This window comes from Gracilinanus agilis, chromosome 2, assembly GCF_016433145.1.
Source record: "Gracilinanus agilis isolate LMUSP501 chromosome 2, AgileGrace, whole genome shotgun sequence".
In the NCBI taxonomy this organism is placed as follows: domain Eukaryota; kingdom Metazoa; phylum Chordata; class Mammalia; order Didelphimorphia; family Didelphidae; genus Gracilinanus; species Gracilinanus agilis.
In genome coordinates this window covers 569,253,756-569,274,290 of record NC_058131.1, presented here as the reverse complement: position 1 = coordinate 569,274,290, position 20,535 = coordinate 569,253,756, and the positions used below count along the sequence as shown (strand labels likewise).

Below are 20,535 nucleotides of genomic sequence, written 5' to 3'. Positions count from 1 at the left end.
TCAATTTTGTTGAATGCCCATACTTTCCCCTGGAAATATATAGTCAATTTTGATGGGTAGTTGATCCGTGGTTGCAGGCCCAGCTCTCTTGCCTTTCTGAATATTGTATTCCACGCCTTGCGGTCTTTTAGTGTTGAGGCTGCCAGATCCTGTGTGATCCTGATTGTTGCTCCTTGATATTTGAATTGTTTCTTTCTGGCTTTTTGTAAGATTTTTTTCTTTTGCTTGGAAACTCTTGAATTTTGCAATGATATTTCTTGGTGTTTTCCTTTCTTGATCGAATGCCGCAGATGTTCTATGAATCCTTTCAATGTCTATATTGCCCTCTTGTTGTAGGACTTCAGGGCAATTTTGCTGAATTATTTCTGTTAGTATAGAGTCCAGGTTTCTATTAATTTCTGGTTTTTCTGGAAGACCAATTATTCTCAAATTGTCTCTTCTAGACCGGTTTTCTTGGTCTGTCACTCTCTCATTGAGATATTTCATGTTTCCTTCTATTTTTTCAGTCTTTTGGCTTTGTTTTATTTGTTCTTGTTGTCTTGAGAGATCATTAGTTTCTACTTGCTCAATTCTAGCCTTTAGGGATTGATTTTCGGCTATAATCTTTCTGTTTTCGGCCATAATCTTCTGGTTTTCGGCCATAATCTTCTGGTATACCTTTTCAATCTGGTCATTTCTTGTGTTCAATTTGCTTATCAGTTCATTTGGTTTCTGAGCCTCGCTTTCCAGTTGTAAGATTCTACCTTTTAAACTGTTATTTTCTTGCCAGATCTCTTCCATTTTCCTCAAAATCTCAGTTTTGAACTCTTCCATAGCTTGTGAGGAGTTTTCCTTATTTGGGGAGGGTCTGGATGGTTGTTTGTTCTCCTCCTCTGTTTGCTCGGTTGTCTGGATTTTCTCTGTGTAAAAGCTGTCGAGTGTTAAAGACTTCTTTTTTTTGTTATTATTCTTTCTCTTCTGAACTTCCTGTGACTGATTAGTCATCATTAGCCCAGCAGCTTCTCAGGTTTATCCTCGCGCTCAGTGTCTGTCAGAGATCTATTGGCTCCTGAGGTCTGAGTTCTAGTTTTTTCCAAGGCCAAGCCCCCTGGTGGACTCCCTTGCTTGATCCTCTGCAGGAGGTTCCTTTACAAGTCTCAGGGAGCTACTTCCACAGTCGTATACCCGTCTGCACTGGTTCCCCACTTAGGCTTTAGTTCCTGGCTGTGTCTGCCTCCACCCACGCCTCCGCAGTGCCTGCGCTCTGCTCAGCCTGCGCTGTGCGCCCTGAGTCCTGCTCCCGCGCGCGCTCAGATTTCGGGTGCCTTTTTTGGCTTAATGGGGTCCTAAGTCTTGCTGCTCTCAGGAACAGGTCCCGGAGCTGCCAATGACTCGATGGGTGCCCCAAACTTGCTCTATTTCTTTTTAGCTGGCTTCGGAGCTACAGGTATTGTGTGTGGAGGGGGTGGGGGTGGGGCGGTTGCTCAGCCCGCGATTTAGTGAGAGCCCTTTATTGCATGGAAATGCCTCGATTCCACGTACCTTCCACGTTGTGCCCTGTTGTGGGGTTCCTCCGTTCGTCTGGACTTGTTTTTATGTCCCCTTGAGGAGTTTTGTGTATTTCGGTCAGGAGAGGTTAAGAGCTGCTTCTTACTCTGCCACCATCTTAACCCGGAAAAACCACATTTTTTTAAAATGTAATTTCAGGAGAGCCGTACAATGCTCACAGTATGCGCTCCTGTAACAGTGCCTGAAAAAAAAAATTGACTTTATGGCTCCTGCAGAAAGAGCCACATCTGGCCCTCAAAAGAGCCAGATATGGCTCGAGAGCCATACGTTGCCAACCCCTGGGATAGACTCTGAGGTCCTTTCCAAACTGTATTAGATTCTGTTTTATCACACTAATAAATTAGTGCTTTGAGGGCAAGGCCTTTTTATAAGGTTACTATACTAAAAGATGTGCCAGTGCCCTAAAGAATTAATGTATCTCCTGAAGTGTATAATATTTCCAAGAATCTCATTTGACCCTACATTTACTAAAAACTTTTTTTAAGAAGTGGCCTAAAGATATCCCCAGCCTCAAGTGAGATAAGCAGGTTTGGTAAGACAGAAAATGAAAGAAGCTGTTTTAGAGGTTTCATTGAGCTTGATGATCCAAAGCAGTGATTCCCAAAGTGGACGCCACTGCCCCCTGGTGGGTGCTGCACTACATCCAGTTGCAACTTTTTTTACCTGCAACATACATAATTAAAGTAGCCAAGGTATATAAGGTTTTTATTTTATTTTTCATTAACCCTCACCTTCTGTCTTGGTATCAGTTCTAAGACAGAAGAGTGGCATGGGCCAGGCCAGTGATGGGCAAACTACAGCCTGCGGGCCAGATGCAGCCCCCTGAAATGTTCTATCCAGCTGCACAACATTATTCCTAATCTGATGAATACAATACAATGAAACTTCGAAAGAGTTGCCTTAGAAACAGACTGACAGATGAGCATTTCCTTTTCTTTGGCCCCCCTCTTTAAAAAGTTTGCCCATCACTGGGCTAGGCAATCAAGGTTAAGTGGTTTGCCCAGGGTCACACAGTTAGAAAGTATTCCAGAGTATTCTTCCACTACATATCTCACCTTATAATCATACAGCTCACTGCCTGCTATTTCCCTTCCCTCCCTCCATTTCTACTTCTTGTTCCTTTTCTTGATATTCTAAAGCCGGTCTACCATCATTCCTTTTTTAATCTTCCTAGTGCTACCCAGCCTCTTAATTATCTTCCTAGAACTGTCCTTTGCAGGGACCAAGTGTAGTTAATGTATGTTCTTCAGCCTTACTTCCTCTGAAATCCAACTTCTTTATCTTTTCCTTCATGATCATCTTCAAGGTATCTTTTCTCTAGTCTTCCACAGATAACCTGTAATACCATACCAAACAGGAGTTGGAAGAATAAGAATTCTAGTTCCTGTAGCTTTTCTTGAACCATCTAATTCATTACCAGATTTTGTTCTTGGACCTAAAGCTGTCCTTGTCTAAACTTCCTTCACCCCAACCTTCCTTCCAGTTTCACTTCTTGACAACCAGAGCATACTTATTAAGCACTTCCCAAGTTCAGGTCTTTGTGCTAGATCTTGGGGTAGACTGAGTTTGGGTGGCAATGTCTCTGTCCTTGTGAAGCTTACATTTAATTACCAGAATATCTCATCTATTCAACTAACCTTTCTTTGGTACTTTGGTAGATTACAGTATATCCATAATAGAACCAGGATGGACACCTTTTCCATCGATAGATTCCTCCTGTGCCATTGTTATCAGAGATGTTCAAATGAATTAACAAATGAAAAGCATTTTGCAAACTTTGAAGCACTATATAAGTGCTAGCTATTATTTGCTCTTATAAACTCCATTTTACGTTCTTTTCATTCAGAATACCACTGAGGCTGTCCATCCCATTTTCCCAGGGGACCCGCACATCTGTTTCTATGGTCAGGCATGCTTTTGATTCACAAATAGCTACAATACAAAATACACATGGCATATTTTAGTGCATTTTAGCTGGAGAGTGGTATAAGCAAAGTGTTCCATGAGGTGTGGCGTAGAGAGAGAGGTAGGGCGGATGGTACTGAATTGGGATATGTTGTCAAAGATGGGAGGCCCTTATCCATGACATGGCACAGAGGTTTTCAGAACTTCTTGATGGCTAACAGACAGTGAGACTTAGAGGAAATTGCCAGAGAGAAAAGGAAGCACATCATAATTTTATGGCATGACGTCTAGAAAGGGGTAGTCACTAAACTGAAATCATTTCTCTCTTTAATATTAAAGATCAACAGTTCTCAAGATTTCCAATTTGGCCACATTTCCAGTTATTACAATGGTAAATAAAGATTCCTTTACAATCAAGATGAATTGGTGCCAGTAAAACAGCATCATTGTGGTCTAGGTAGATTTATGCTATTTCCCCGACTCAGAAAGGATACAGATTATTTTGCAACATCTCAGTGATTATTATAGCAAAGTGTTGATAGAGAGAATAACAGTTTGATCCCAAAGTAGCTTATCAAACCCTTTAAAAATGGGAGTAGAAGACATTTAAAGCAATAGAATTATACTAAACATTGCATATGTACATAATTTTGCTTCTTTGAATCTTTTTTGAGCAATTCTGCTGCTTTTTTCATGGGCATTAACTTCTACTAGGAGTCCAGCTTTATGATTATTATTAGGTAACATGACTTGCAATAAGGCAAACTTATTTTATTGATTTGCATAAGTAGAAAAGAAAACAGTGAGTTTCAACTTTCCTAAAGCTAGCTTAGTTTAGACAACTACTGTAAAGCTTTTTATTGTCAGATATTTCTAAAACCACAATGTCTAGATGTATAGGAATATCATTTTATTTCTTCAGTGTTAGCACCTATGATTTTAAAAAATATATCCACATATTTGTGCAAAGATATGTATTATGTTATATGAACTATCACTTTAAAAATGTTCATGGATGAACCTGGTAAAAAAAATGTTCATGGATGAAAATAAGGAATGTAATGATCTGACAAAATATTCAATAGCAGCATTGAACTGGGTATCTTTCTTTTTAAATATTTTGTGCAATTTTCTTGCATTTCTTTTAGGATTTTATTTTCCTTATTTGCACATACACACAAACACACAAACACACACACACACACACACACACACACACAGCACCATGTTATTCTTTAAAAAAATAATTAAGTAGGGGCAGCTAGGTGGCTCAGTGGGTAGAGAGGCAGGCCTTGGAGACAGGAGGTCCTGGTTCAAATTTGACTTCAGACAACTTCCTAGCTGTGTGACCCTGGGCAAGTCACTTGACCCCAGTTGCCTAGCCCTTGTTGTTCTGCCTTGGAATCAATACTTAGTATGGGTTTTAAAAAATAGATAGATAGAATAATTAGCCACATGAACTACTTCCTCAATTTCTCAGAGATTAGGTAACTCCACATTAATATCTGTACAACAGATCTAATATCAGATTTGAAACTGTGAAATAGTGTCATGTAATTGCATGTTACCATACTAAAGCTTGTCCAGGTTACCATAATGGATTAGCAGTTAACAGGAGAAATCGATCTAATATTATGTTGATTATTCTAGTATTCTCATGAATTATAAAAGAAAGGAAAATGCCAGTAATTAGAGGGAAGCACATTTAGATGAATATAAAATATCTTTCCTGTTTCTATCTCTTGTAACCAACTCTTTTCCAGTTTGATATGTCTTACAGAAATTTCTAATACCTTTCTGTCACCAAACCAGATTCAATTCTTTTTTTTTCCCTTTTAATCCCTTAAGTACTGTTGGAGGAGCTAGCTAATGGGAAAATGTTACTTATGATAGACTGAAAAGGTTTAAAGTTCTCATCAGACAGTACATTTTTATAAGGAAGAAAGAATGTTTTATGCTTCATCTACAATTCATAAAAATGTGGTAAAGTCTTATAACTAAGATTCTTTTCCTGGAAACAAAGAATAGCTGGCTAGAGTTTAAGGTCTTACGTAATAGTTTATACTACCGAAATTGTATTGCTAGACCCCTGTTCTATCAAGTAAGTCTTTACTTGAGTGAGGCAGTACTTTTCTTTCTCTATTTAAATAACTCTGGCACCAATACTCTGCTTTGATTAATTTTTGTCTCTATCTCAAGTCTCTAATTAATATTTCTTCCCTCTTTTAATTCTTAACCATGCAAGGGAGAAAGGGATGCTCTTATATTTAAGCCATTTAAACTCTCATCTTATGTCTCTTCTCCAATTTTTCATTGTTAGACCTTCAGTTCTCCCTTTTTTTGGCCTTCCATCATCCTTCACTGGTTGCTGCTTTCCTCATTCTCATGGCTGCTAAAGACTCACTTTGTTACTTTCACATAGAGTTTTGGTTTTGTTTTGGTTTTTTCGTTGTTGTCAAAAAAATGTGCTTTATGTGAGGAGTAACCTCTGCTTAGAGGTAGCTAGGTCAGTAATGACAAACCTTTTAGAGACCTTAGAGACTGAGTGTCCCAACTACAACCCTCATGCCATATGTGAGCCTCCCCCCCCACTTTACCTCAGACAAGAGAGGGAGGAAGTGCTCCCAATGGACTGCTGGGCAGAGGAGCAGGTGATGAGAGAAATGTCCTCAAACGTGGTGGAGAAGGGGAGGGGAGCAGCTCCCTCCAGTACATTCTGACATATGTGCCATAGGTTTGCCAACACGGAGCCTAGGTGGTATAGTAGATTAAGGAAGACCTACATTCAGATCTGGCCTCAGACACATACGAGCTGTATAACCCTGGGTAAATCACTTAACTCTCTTTGACTCAGTTTCCTCCTCCATAAAGTCAGCTGGAGAAGGAAATGGCAAACCACTCCAATGACTTTCCCCAGAACCCAAATGGGGTCACAAAGAGTCAGACATGAGTGAAAACAACTAAACAACAACAATAAAACCTTTACTTTCTTAATCACCAAGCCAGTTTTCTTTTGAATATCTCAAAACTCACTTTAACTTTAATGGTTTTTCAACAAATACCTCATGGAAACATCACACAATTGTATTTTCCTTTGACTACTTTTAAGTATAAGTTCTGCCTTTTTTCTGTCTGGCTTGTGTGTGTGCGCGTGCATGCATGCATGTATGTATATTTATTAAAACTATAAAAAGGGCAAGGCCAATGAAGCACTTTCCTTAGAGATACAAAAACCTAAGGGGCATAGAAAAAAATAACATAAATGTATTCTCCCAAGGAGAGTGTGCCATTTAGGATAGGGGGATGCCAATATACCTCAGTTACAATATTATTTCTTTTTATTACAGCTGTTTTGTTTTGTTTTTTGTTTTCTCTCTACAATCTCCGAAGTACTATAGAGTTTATTGAGTTAGATTTTAAAACAAAAGGAACTTCTATTTCATGCAACTGTGATCAATAGGATAGTTAAGACTTGAACTATGGAAACTTTTTTTCTTTTTAGCATTTTAAGTCTGCCTCATCAAGCATCTCCAGTGTCAAGAACCCCAAGCCTTCCTGCTGTGGACACAAGCTACATTAACACATCCCTCATACAAGACTACAGGCACCCATTCCACATGACTCCCATGCCTTATGACTTGCAAGGTAGGTTACCTAGATTTGCAGATGACACTGTGGGTAAAGCAGATCCAAATAATCCTCTTCTGAATGAGTATAAGGAAGAATTAGAAAGTTGCAGAGTATTTAAAGCTTTTAGCCAACAAGTTTCTGTACTTCAACTATAAATTGGGTGTGTGTCTATTTCTGTACCATGCATCTAATGGCCACTACACCCAGAACTTGTAGCTACCTTTTGGAAGGAACAGTTATTTGCAGATCCCCCAGAAGATCAGCAATCTTTATATAGAGTCTCCTAAGAGTAGGTTATCATTGGGTTAAATTCAAAATCTGTATTTTCACTCAACCAGTTTAGATAATGTTGCAGTATACATTGTTGTATTTTTCTAATTGCCTAGAATGTCATTTTAAACAGTGGTTCAAATAAATGTTTTTAACTTCAGTTGACTTTATTTCATGTGGTTGATCTGGTTTTTATACTGAAGAAATACTAAACCATTTCCACAACTGCATCTTAATTTTATAATAGTTTGAATTGTCAAATAGCATATAGCATATTATTTCATTTTTTTAAGTTAAGTGATTGAAGATGATTACTAGATTAATAGTGTTACTGTGTAAACCTTATGATCTCAAGAATTGGGATTCTGCCAAAAATAATCCTATCTCCTTAACTATCTAGTGTTACTTTTGGAAAGATTTATATATTTCATAAAGTTGTGTTGTTTTTTGGATTTTTTTTTTTAATTTAAGCAAAGCATCTTTTTCCATCTTGTGATGCCTTTTACTTAAAAATTAGGGCCTTGAAACCTGCTAAAAAAAAATCAGAATGATTTATTTGTTGAAAAATTCCCTAAACAGTTTTGTTTATCTTCCTAAGGACAACTGAGGTTTTCACCTAGGTATAGCTTTGCTCTTAATACTTTTTGTGAGACTGCATTTTACTATTCCACCCTAGTGATATGTTAACCATAGTACTTAGATTGGAAAAACTGGGAAATTACAAGGGGAGGAAATGGGGAAATTTACATCCCCAGGGTATGTCATAACTTTTTCACACGTATATATTCATGGTTTTATCATATATCTATCTGTCATCCAACTTTTTTTTTTAATCCTGGTTTTCTCAAAAATCCTTTTGTCAGTTATCTTGGATCTATCCCTGCCACCACCCCCAAATTGTGGTTTCAGCATTTTATGTTTGATGCACGTTTGTTCACTTGTTCTTTGATTACTCTGTTGAATTCCAAATGAAGGTGAGAATAAACATGAAGATAAGTATATGCTAGTTGAGATAGAAGGAGATAGAAGGAGGCAAGTGGTATCCTTTTGCAGGTACTCATTACTCCTGTCATGTTTTGGAACCCTGTACAGGACAGAAGTAATACAGCTAGCATAACACAAGTTTTTCTCCACAAAACTTTCTTGTCGCCCTTGATACTCCATTCTTACCCTTGTGAGTTTTACCTCTGGATAACTGCTTGGACTGATACTGGCTTTAAGTACCCAGAAAGAGTTCAAGAAAAGCAGCAGATGGCTAAAAAGTTTGGGGTTTTGTTCTTAATTTCTTCATTTTGCATTGAAGCCTGGCAACCTTCAACAGCCTTGAGGAGAATCCGAATATAAACACTTCTACAGTGTGTTTGCTCACGTCTATACAGGATCTCCCAAAAGTTTTAGTGTAGTTTTTAGCTTTAATATTGTGTAACTACACTAAAACTTTTAGAATACCCAGTATAGGATGAGATTTATTAAAGAGCTTTAGTATACAGAAATAGTACATATATACATATTTTTTTTCCCATTTAAAGGCATTAAATTGTGTTTATCTTTAAAGATACTAACATTTTATTTTTATTCTTAACAGGTTTAGATTTCTTTCCCTTCTTATCAGGAGACAATCAGGTATGTTGAAAAAAAATTACTCCATTTATTTTCTCTACAAATTATTTCTTTTAAAGGTATCACTATACATATACATATGAAATAAAATAGCTTTCCTTGGAAGGTTCGAAATGGTAGTACCAAAATACCATAATCCTAATTTTTTTAAAAGGCAGTATTTCAAATTTTTTGTTTCACTGGTGTTTAAGTATACTAAAAGTAATTCCTATGTGCTGCCTTTTTCTAGTATTGCTTCATGTCATGCAAATTTTTTTGGCTGACAGATTTCTTAGCCAATGAATGTCTCCTCACAAGGAGGGAGGACTATAATGCTCTGCATTAAAATCTGGCTTTTTGAGATTAGGTTACTTTCTTCATTGAGATAAAGAGCACTAATACTTTTATTTCCAGTTTGCTTCTGGTTTCAGAAACCAAGGTCTCCAGGTAAATGATCACTGGTACATGGATTCACTTGATTATACAAACTGTCTTTGCTAAGTAGTATTTATTCCAAGATTTATGATATATTTTCATTTCCTATTTCAAGTTTGTGAGCTGCTGAAAAGAAAACATAATTCAGAAGTATAATTCCAAATTCTTTGTCTCTTTTTTCCTAGCATTACAACACCTCCCTTCTTGCTGCTGCCGCAGCAGCTGTCTCAGATGACCAAGACCTCTTACACTCGTCTCGTTTTTTTCCATATGCCTCTTCGCAGATGTTTCTTGATCAGTTAAATGCAGGAGGTAGCACTGCCCTTCCAACCACAAATGGAAGCAGTAGTGGCAGTAACAGCAGTCTCGTTTCCTCTAACAGTCTTCGAGAAGGTCATGGCCATGCAGTTGCCAATAGAAGCAGCACAGACACGGCATCCATCTTTGGCATCATACCGGACATTATCTCATTGGACTGATTTCCCCTCTCCCTTCCTCCTTCCCCCCCAGACTCAATGAACTTGGCAGAAAGAAGAGAACTTTGTGCTCTGTTTTACTTTATTCTGTTTAGAAACGTACACAAGTGTGTTTTTTTTCCTTTTTTTAGGGAAAAAATTAAAAGAAATGTACAGAGAACAAAACTATATTTTCAGTTTTACTTTTGTATATAAACCTAAGACTGCCTGTCTGGTAAAACACGCGAAAAAAAAAAAAAAAAAAAGAAAAAAACAGCCACCCACAAACCACCCGCAATTCATTTTACTGGATTCTGAAGATTTTGTTTTCAACATTTACATTTGTCCTGTGGTTTTATTTTTGTAGTTTGGATGTAAAAGACATTATTTTCTTTGCAGTAACAGAAAAGGAATTGCATGTATGAAATTTTAAATTGTAGGCAGGTTTTTTTTTGTTTGTTTTTTTGTTTGTTTGTTTTTGTTAGGGGAAAAACAACACCTTTTTAAAATGCCATTTCCTAATAATGGCAGAGTTGAGTTTGGTGTTTTGCATAGATTTTATCCAACCTTAAGTTATATAAATCTCATCTGTCTTGGTGCATTCATTCCCTTTGTGTTTCAGAACATAGTTTATGGGAGTGTGTGTTAGTGTGTGTTCTTGTCACTTTTGATTTTATCCAAGTTTGTATTCAGTTGGAATATCTTCTCCATTTCCCCAAACATGTTAAAGATCTTAAAGTTGACATTTAAGAGTCTTTGCAGAATATTCCAGTTGCTTGTGTTCCATCACATACTTCTATCTGCTGCACACACCCTGAACATTTGCTTTTTGAAGATACCAGGTTAACGCTATCTGGGAAAAGAAAAAGCTTTAAAAATGGGCCTGGGAAGAATGTTCTAGCCTGCAAAGAGTTGACATACTTTCATTCCAACTCTTCAGTTGGAATGTTAGAAGTTAGAATTCTTCTCGGTTGCCAGAATCATTTCTCAGGTAGTCTGTGAACACCTGCTTTGGTGAAAAGGATAACAAGTTTTCACCACAAAAAAAAATTTTTTTCTTTAATGTTCACCAGGCTAAGGAAGTAAAAAATAAAATGCTCTGTTGCTGGGTTTGTGCAGCCGATGAAGGAGGTCACAATGTGGCGTCCAAAAATCTGAAAAATAATTCTAAAAGGAAAGCTTTTTGGAAAATAATTCTGTAGCACCCAATATGTCTCATCCTGTAGAAATCCTCTATTTGATAAAGGGTTTGAAAATCATAATGTTTTTTACTTTTGTCATTTTAAATTTCTGGCTCTCAATACACTTGTGTTCTTAAGCTTTGGGCCACACTTGCGACCCACCATTTAGAGTTTCTTTCATTTTCTTTTTTGGGGCTTTATTTTTCTTCACCTTTTCAGGACATGCATGACATAGGAAAGACATTTTATAGAACTATGGAATCAGTTGGCCTGAACCATTCTTATTAAATAGTGGAATGTGTAAATAGATTGAAAGCTGTTTTTCAGAAAGTGGGGGGGAGGGGGGTAAAGAAAAACGAAGGGGGAAAAGTGATTCTACTTGTGTCCCAAAGTCACCATCAGAGAAGACGTGGTATTCTCTGGTGTACAGAATATTTTTCTAGCTGGTTGAGAGTGCAGGGAATAAGTTTATCAGGAAAGATAAGGAATATTAAATTTGCCAGTTTTCCAGTCTGGGTTTTTATGTTCGAACACTTGATGTCAGCTAGTTGTTTTTCACAGTTGATCAAGGACCACCTTTTGTGTATGAAGTTGTCTTTTTAAACCTTGCATTGATAACAAAATGACCTACTTTCATTCAGGTAGAAGTCAAGATTGCTGTATGATCAGTTGTATGATAAATGTATTGGTTCACATGAATATGTAGCATCTAAAAATAGTCTTTGTGTTTTGACAGCCTCCCTCTGCCACTAAATTGTTGACTTGAATTTGGGGAAAAAAACAAAACAACAAAACAAAATGTTTGTGTTTATATGTATATGTGTGTGTATATATGTATTTATAGATAAGTGTGTGTGAGCTACAAGTGAGTTAAATAGTCTTCCCCTGAGCATGTGTATTCCACACATAACTGGCTGAGTTATATTCACTATATGACCGTTTATAATAAAAGTCTATTCAATGTCAGTTAAAATAAAACATCAAAAAATGGGAAATACTTCAGTTATAAATTGAATCTGGTATCGAAGTGTTTGTTCAGACACTTTTGAGAAATATTGCTGGCTTATTCATTTAGACTAATATATTTAGTAATAAAATCATAATATATTTCTAAATTGGACTTTGGGGTAGAAATGATGGCAAAGCATTTGGGGAGTTCTTATTTCACATCACAATAAGGCACATGTTTCCATTAATTTAACAATTTTTAAGATAAATTTAAAAGCTTTTTAGTTTTTTTAAGTTTTCGGGTCAATACCTTTTGTGTATGGAACTGAATTCAACATTTTGGATAAGAAGTTGAAAACCACTCAGCATTTATTCAAGATTCTCCTTTAGGTTCCACATCCCTCAGTTGCAGACATTGTACCAGACCTAAATAAACAAGGGCAGAAAACAGGGTGGGGGGAGTACAATTTCCATTCACCTTTTTATTTTCCTTCATACATTCACAAAAGAAATTTAGCCTTTCCTTCCCTTCCAGTATCAGTATCCATTCCATTGTACTTTCTTGGTTTCACTTTTTCTTGTGTTGAATTTTCTTAAATGTTCCCTTTGACAACGATTTTTATTAATTACCGTCAGATGTCAGTATCTGTTGGTGACCCTTTCAATTCAGTAAAAAAGAAAAAAAGGATTAGTCATATCACACTGCATTATTTCAGTCTCAGAAAGAGGTTTGTTTAAATTCCTTGGTTCATCTGATTCTTTCAACTTCGGTGAATTGTCTATGAATAGATTCAATAACTCTGATCGTTAGACATTTGGCTCCCATCCCTATTGCCTGAGTCTTTCACAGTAGGTGTGTGTGTTTGTGTGTCTGTATATGTGTTTATGTACAATATTGTATGTGTGTATGTATATATATGCACACAAATATGAGTAAAATAACTGTTGTTTGAATAGCAGGGTTGAAATGGCTTTTAATTGCTTTTGTGGGCATTATTGGATACATCTTTTACAAACAAAAATCGGAACTTTAACCATGCCAAGGCTGGTTGATTATAATTTATTTTAAGCATTAAAAGATTTCTTCTTCTCCTTAATATAAGCATTATCACAATTCTAGATCATTATCTGTTTAGCAAAGATTCACCTAAGCCACTGAAGAATGTGATTTGCTTCTTTCTATTGGATTTCTGAAACTGGTTGGAGTCATAGCCCAGTTTTAAAATGAATAACTGTGGAAAGGATTTTTTAAAAATTCAATTTTAAATATATTCAGCATTTCAAGGTTTTAAAGCACATTTAAAATTATTTTAGGAAAGATTTTGTTTTATCAATGTAAGTGTTGTTAAATTCTTTTTAAAAAATAAAAATAAAAAATAAACAGCTTAGATGCAAAAGGGGGGAGAATAGCTGGTGGTCCCAGAGTGTGCTGCTGTTAATTGTTTAATTAACAAAAGGGAAATGTATATAAACAGATATAAAAGTTACCATAAATTCCATGAACTTAAATCTGTGACTCATTGCCTTAAAAATTTCTCTCTTAGAGTTTCCATACCGCATGCCAAACCAGTAAAATGGCTTTTAAAAATGTATAGTAGACCAATGTCAGTTTGTATAAAAGTACCAAGTGAAAATATTTATTACATGCATTGGAAAAAAATTGTTTACCTATTGAATGTTACCTGTTTATGTAGAGATCTTTAGATGTAATAAAAAAAAAAAGCATTCAGTTAATTGTCTTCTGTAAAATATACTGCTGGGCACATAAGGTGACAATCTTTCCAAAGCACCAGAGATTTCAAAGAAAGGGAATTTTCCCTCAGCGTGGTGTGGTAAGTAAGAAATATTTTGGCATCCTTTCCCCATTATTGTAATGTGACTGGCAAGGAAGTTGGCGAGGTAGAAGGAACCTTGACCTGGGTGTAAATTACCTTGTGTGAATTTGGGCAAGTCACTTCCCTCTTAGGGCTTCAGTTTCCTCCTCTTTTAAAAAGGTGATTGGGGGAGGGGGGCAGCTGGGTGGCTCAGTGGATTGAGAGCCAAGCCTCACCTTATGCAAGGAGAAATCCAGACCACACGTTAGGAATATTTGAGAGAGAACGTCAAACAATGGTGGGGGGACCTCAGCTAGGCTTTAAAATAATAGAAGGAATCTAGAAGGCAGAGATGAAGAGCTTTCAAGGACTAGACAATGACATGCTTTCAAGCGGATAAGGCAGGGGGCAGCTGGGTAGCTCAGTAGTTGGAGAGCCAAGGCTAGAGACGTCCTGAGTTCAAATCCGGCCTCAGACTTCCTAGCTGTGTGACCCTGGGCAAGTCATTTGACCCCTATTGCCTAGCTCTTACTGCTCTTCTGCCTTGGAACCCATACACAGTATTGATTCTAAGATAGAAGGTAATGGGTTTTAAAAAAAGGGGAGGGGGAGGATAAGGAAAAACTAGAGAAAAACTAGTCAAACAGTTTGACTGTAACATGAAGTTTAAGTTAAATAAGGCCAAACAGGTTGGGGTTTATGTTATGGAGAGCTTTAAATTATAGACTAGAGGCTGGTTTTTGTTTTTATCCAGGAAGAACTAAAAAGTCACCAAAATAGTTGATTAAGAAAGTAGTGGTCACATCTGGGCCTCAGGAAGATTATTTTAACAGCTATGCAAAACTAATTGGAATCCTGTGAAAATTCTCCAGGGCCTGAACTAAGGCAGTAGTTGGTTAAAAGGAGCAAAAGGGATGGATGTAAAAAAGGCTATGGAATTAGAATCAATAGTACTTAATGGATTAGATGGGAGCAAATGAAAGAGTTAAATCAAAGATTGTGAACCTGGGTGGCTTGGGAGATAGTGCCATCAACAATAGTGAGAGTTTGAGGGGGCAGCTAGGTTGCTCAGTGGGTAGAGAGCCAGGCTTAGAGATGGGAGATCCTGGGTTCAAAACTGGCCTCAGCTACTTCCTAGCTGGGTGACCCTGGGCAAGTCACTTAACCCCCATGGCCTTGCCCTTAGTGCTCTTCTGCATTGGAACCAATACCTTGTATTGATTCTAAGATGGAAGGTAAAGGTAAAAAAATAAATAAATAATGAGAGTTTGGAGAAGGGGGGGGCGGGTTTCATTTTGGAATATGTTGGATTTTAAATGCGACTGGACCCTCTGTGCACATGGATGTTCTATAGCAGTGATTCCCAAAGTGGGCACCACCGCCCCCTGGTGGATGCTGCAGCAACCTAGGGGAGCAGCGATGGCCACGGGTGCATTTATCTTTCCTACTAATTGCTATTAAAATTTTTTAAAAATTAATTTCCAGGAAGCTAAGTCATATTTTTCCTGGAAAGGGGGCAGTAGGCCAAAAACGTTTGGGAACCACTGCTCTATAGGATGACGAATACAGATATTCCCCAAAGCAGAGATCATAAACTCAGAGAACAAATGACTTCCCCAAGATAGAAAGTGGTCCCAGGGCAGCCTTGAGAAATAAAGTAAAAGTGGAAGATAATCCCACAAAGAGATCGAGGAGCATTCCTATGGGCTGCCAAGTGGGAAAAGAGTATCCATATAGGAAGGATCAAAAGTTGTGTCGGAAGCTCGAGAAAGTCGCAGAAGATGAAGACTAAGGAAAGGTGAGAGTCTCAGTGGAGCCATGATATTGGAGGCACGTACCTGATCGTCTTTATGAGTCTTATCTGTGCGAAAGGAGGAGAGACGGAGGGAAGAGGAAGGGCAATTAGCTAAAGAGCTGGGAAATTTAAGAGAGGAGAAATGATCAAGGCACAAGCTCCCTACGGGGCTCGGAGCCAAGGCACGGGTTAGCCTTAACAAAGAGAAGAGGTGTGAGGCGTGGAGGAGAGAAAGGAACTCGCCATCCTTGGGTGATGAAAAGCGAAGACAGCCAAGTTCTTGGGATCTAAAGGAGCCTCTCTGGGTAATGAAATGTTCAGTTGCTGCCAAAGCCCACGCCTCCTACCCGTGGGTAGCGTCAAGAGCTTTGAGTGTGAGTTTTTATAAATGTCAGGAATGTGGAAAAAAACAACCACCACCTTGTGTAGGATGTCCATGGCTTTTAGCATGTTCCAGCTAGAGCAGAAACCTCAGTACATCAACCTAATCATAACACACTTAATTTTCCATACCAGTGACTCCTTTTGTGTGGAGATATATGTTGAGGAATATACTAGAATCGCGGTACCTAAGATAGGAACTAGAAATACATAACCAACCCTGTGACACAGCATGAAACCCCCCCAAGAATATTTTCTCTTAATGCTATAGTAGCAATGATTTTCTTCTTTTGTTTGGAAGATAGTTGATGAGCTTTGAGGCGGTATTTAGTACTTCATTAGGAGGCCCCATTTAAGTGGACTCATTCATTGAGGTCATGGTACTGTTAAAAGCAGTTTTATTTGTGTCACTCCAGAAAAGGCCTTGTCTACAGCAGAGACATAAGGTAGCAGTCTGAGTAGGGCATTGCCATTCTCCCTAGAGTAAAAGGGATACGTTTTATAAAAATCCAATCAAGTTATCGGAAGATTTCGGATTTCAGAGATGACTCCTCTTTGTTCCGTATATATCCAGTTCAGTAATCCGGCGCAGGACGGGTGATCTTTTGGATAAATTCGTTGTATTTCACTTTACCATTTGGTCCAATATTAGCTTCTCTCAGGAGATCATCCACTAAAATGAATCACATTAATTTATGAGTTCAGTTTCAGTGTTGTATGCATCACATTATGCTCTTTTCAGAAACCACGAGCATATAATATTTCCATACATTAACGGGAGCAAGAAAGATCTTGAGTGGTACGTGGGCAAGAGGAGTGTTTGGTCAGATCCTACACTCTGGGAGCTCAGGCTGTGGATTCCAGCATCCTTAGTTTAGGCTATTCCCAAAGGCTTTCTAAGGATTTTGGAAACTGGAAAAGAGGCATTATGAGCTAGAACCTTGGTGTCACTCCAGCCTTAACTTGAAAATTTTGAACCCAGGTTGGCCCAGTCTTTTCAGGATTCTCCGGCTTTGGGACTCAGTTTAACTTAAAAAACATGTATCGAACACCTACTAAATCCCTATCCCTAAGGTGGAATCACATTGACCTTGATGTAGACAGTGTGAGGACCAAAAAGAAAAATTTTTTTCTTCCTTGTTCTTATTCCACAATACCTATAAGATATTTAGTATTTGGATTATCTTGTCTTTCTTTTTTACAATCATTCCTCTTTTTAATGAAAAAAATAGAACTGAAATGAACCTGCTTTCTGTAGACCACAAACAAAGAACTATAATTATATGAGTATTTTTTGGTTTTTAATTCTTTTTTCCAGTGTTTCTTCTGGTTCTAGATGCCTGGACAAAATACTGGTTTGTCCATGGAGTTTCACCAGTAAACCTTTTCACCCTGTACCAACTCTTCCAGGACGTCACCTCAACTAACTTGACCTTTTAGACTTCTTTCCCCCACCTCCTTTTCAGCTTTTGTTCTAAAGCAGGGGTTCTTCATCTTTTTTTTGTGTGTCACAGACTCCTTTGGTAATTTGGTGAAATCCACAGACCCCTTCTTGGAATATTTCTAGATGCATAAAATGAAATATGTGGAATCACAAAGGAAATCAGTTATATCAAAATACAATGATTAAATAAGTTAATGGATCCCATGTGAAGAACTACTCTCCTCACCCAACGTTGGATAGTTTAAGATTTTATTCTGTACTTTTCAGAGGATTCAACTTACAAAGGTCTTAAAGGAGGATATGAAAATTGTCACCTACCATATTAAATTATCTGGGACAGAGACACTGAATGCACATATTATTCAGGGCAGTTAGAAAATGTCCTGTGATTCTCTGTTCAGCCATCCTTCCCCAAAGTGTAATTATTATGCTCAGTGCCCAAGCTGGTATCTAGTAATAGTAGTTCTGGGTATTTTTAGGAAGTTGAGGAGACTGTAATTTATCTTCCTTCACCGAGAAGTTTCCTACGAAACAGCCGGCTAGTTGGAAACATCCCAGTATGTCGTCCCTGAACATCAGATCTCTCTGCTGCTGGGGGCTCTGAGTCACTTTCTAGCAAGATGAAGGCTGCCAGCAGGAGACTCCCTCATGCCCATTTTAATGGGAAACACGATTTTCCAGCATCGTGCTAGTGCCTGACGATACCATCTGGGTAGAATTCGGGTCATGCTCAGTAATGATTTCCTGTCCCTAATCTGAAGATTGGTAAAGAACCAAGGTCCTGAAGTAGGCCAGTCCCAGGCTTTGGAAGGGCCTTCAAGCTACACTGATTAGCTACTCAAAATCTGAAAGAGAAAAAAAAATCGTTCAGTACCTGGATTGCCAGGTTCTCATGTCCTTCTCTGCCTCTCAGCAGGAGGAAATAAAATCAGTCCTCTTTGCTCGTTGGGAACACTATTATTTTCTTTGCTGGCTAAATCAATGATAGATGTATGTGTGTTTGGTGGCATGTGTTGTTTGCTTTAGATACAGGCCATTAAACACATGAATTAGGAGAATAACAGTGGCCTACTTGCTAACTCTCCATATATATTTTTGGAACCAGGCCTGTGATTTCACTACAGACTTAGAGAGTTGCCTAGAAGCACTAAGAAGGTACATGACTTGCCCACAGTCACACAGCCCTCCTGTGACAAGCCAAAACTTCTGGCTTGATGACTGGATCTCCATCCACAACAATGCTGTCTCTCAATCCTATATGCCTGGCAGATAAAGGACCTAGAAGGGTCCCTCAAAACCTGGAAAAAAAGTACCCAGGTGCTGGATCAGTCACAATCTTGCTGGTTACTGGATTTTAAAAGTAAGGAGAGATGCAGCTAGGTGGCTCAGCAGATAGACAGACGTGGAGTCAGGAGGACCTGGGTTCAAGTTTGGCCTCAGATCCTGCCTAGCTGTGAGACCCTAGGCAAGTCATTTAGCCTAGACCTAGGTTTAAAAAGAAAGAAAAAGAACCATTCACACATTTCCTAGCTATGTGACTCTTGGCGAGTCACTTAACCCCATTTGCCTAGCCCTTGCCCTTCTGTCTTAGAGTTGTTACCAAGACAGAAAGTAAGGATTTTTTAAAAAGTCATTCATAAGAATATTTGTTTACAACATGGCAACAAAGGGGAGGAGAAGATAGAGTTTTAGGCAAAATCTTGACACGGGAGAGGTGCGTCTCTGGCTCTACCATCCTGTCCCATCAGTGTTCCTTTCTATCACATGGAGGTCTTTGGGTAGAAGATGGGTGATTATTCTTCAGCACAATCATAGAGGAGATTTTATTCCTATCTAGCTTGGTGGGACCAGATGACATCAGAGGGGTCTCTTCTAACTCTGAGATAATATTAATCCTTATTCCCTTTTACCTACCCATACCCCCTCCATGGAGAACAGCCCTCCCCCAACAAAATCCACAAAATTCTCAAAACCACTTTCTGGGAAGGTGGTGAGAATTTTAAGGTGTGAGGCCTCCCAGAAGTTTCTATATTTCAGGAGGCATTCATGAAGATAAAGGAGCCTCTCCCTGAAAAACACAAAAATCCCGATCTACCTTCCAAACATGTCTATCCCTGCTCTGATTCAGCCTTCAAGACTACTGCCAAAATTATCTTCCTAATGCAAGTCTGACCAGGAAACACCCTCTCTTAAAAAAGCTCCCATGGTTCCTCATTGCCTGCAGGTTAAAATACAAGTATCTTGATTTGGTGTTAGAGGTTCTGACCTGCTATTCCCAGCCTCATACTATTGTCTCTCTACTTTGTTCCAGCCAATCTAGAGCCCCTCTCCAATCTCATCCCACCCTCTCTTGCCTCTCTGAATTTGTGTAGAACACTTCCTGTCCCTGGTTCAGTCTCCCTGTAGGTCATTGCTTGTTGAAAACCCCTTTCTTCCAATTTCAGGTCCAGGGTTCCATCTTCCATGAAGCCTTTCCCGATGCCTCGGAGGGAAGTATTTCCTCCCTTCTCAAATCTCTCATACCCATCTGTTCAACCACTACTACAAACATAGCACATTTATTTTTATCCTAGTCATAAGCTGCTTGAGGGGAGGGATTCTGTTATCTTTTCATCCTGATATCTCAAGCACCTTATACTGGATCTGATCCATTTCTTGGTTGTCTGCATGTACGATTTCATCAGCATAAACTTTCAATGAGAAAAACTCCAATTACTCTGTAATTCATGGTCTCAGTGGCCTGGGATACTGAGAGGTTAAGTAATCTGTCCCAAATCACTCAGCATGTTTGTGTCAGAAGCAGGATTTGATTTCAGACTTCCAGATCCACTGAAGCTGACTGCCTCTTATCCAATAACTAAGACATATGAACTTAGTGGGCAGCTAGGTGGCTCATTGAATTGAGAAACAGGCCTCTCAATCAGAGGTCCTGGATTTCAAATCTGGCCTCAGACATTTTCTCGCTATATGACCTTGGCCAAGTCACTTAGTCCCCCCATTGCCTAGTCCCTACCATTCTTCTGTCTTGAAACCAATATACAACACTGATTCCAGGATGGAAGATAAGGGTTAATTTAGAATAAAGAAAGAAGGAAAGAGAGAAAGAGAGAAAGAGAGAAAGAGAGAAAGA

General features: G+C 38.4%; 2 protein-coding genes across 3 annotated transcripts in view; one reads left to right on the top strand and one right to left on the bottom strand.

The window, feature by feature from the left end:
- Positions 1-10,241, top strand: part of PIAS1 (protein inhibitor of activated STAT 1) — a 126,662-nt gene extending 116,421 nt beyond the window's left edge. The window contains exons 12-14 of the mRNA XM_044665326.1: positions 6,956-7,098; positions 8,939-8,976; positions 9,573-10,241. Coding sequence (XP_044521261.1) covers positions 6,956-7,098; positions 8,939-8,976; positions 9,573-9,866 — 475 coding nt within the window. The 3' untranslated portion in view covers positions 9,867-10,241. The remainder of the gene's footprint in view (positions 1-6,955; positions 7,099-8,938; positions 8,977-9,572) is intronic.
- A 6,101-nt stretch (positions 10,242-16,342) lies between these two features.
- The window catches only part of CALML4 (calmodulin like 4), an 18,385-nt gene continuing 14,192 nt past the window's right edge, over positions 16,343-20,535 (bottom strand). The window contains exon 5 of one of the 2 annotated variants that reach the window (XM_044662401.1): positions 16,343-16,634. In XM_044662401.1, the coding sequence (XP_044518336.1) occupies positions 16,537-16,634 (98 nt within the window). In that variant the 3' untranslated portion in view covers positions 16,343-16,536. The remainder of the gene's footprint in view (positions 16,635-20,535) is intronic. The other variant, XM_044662402.1, reaches the window with a different exon arrangement.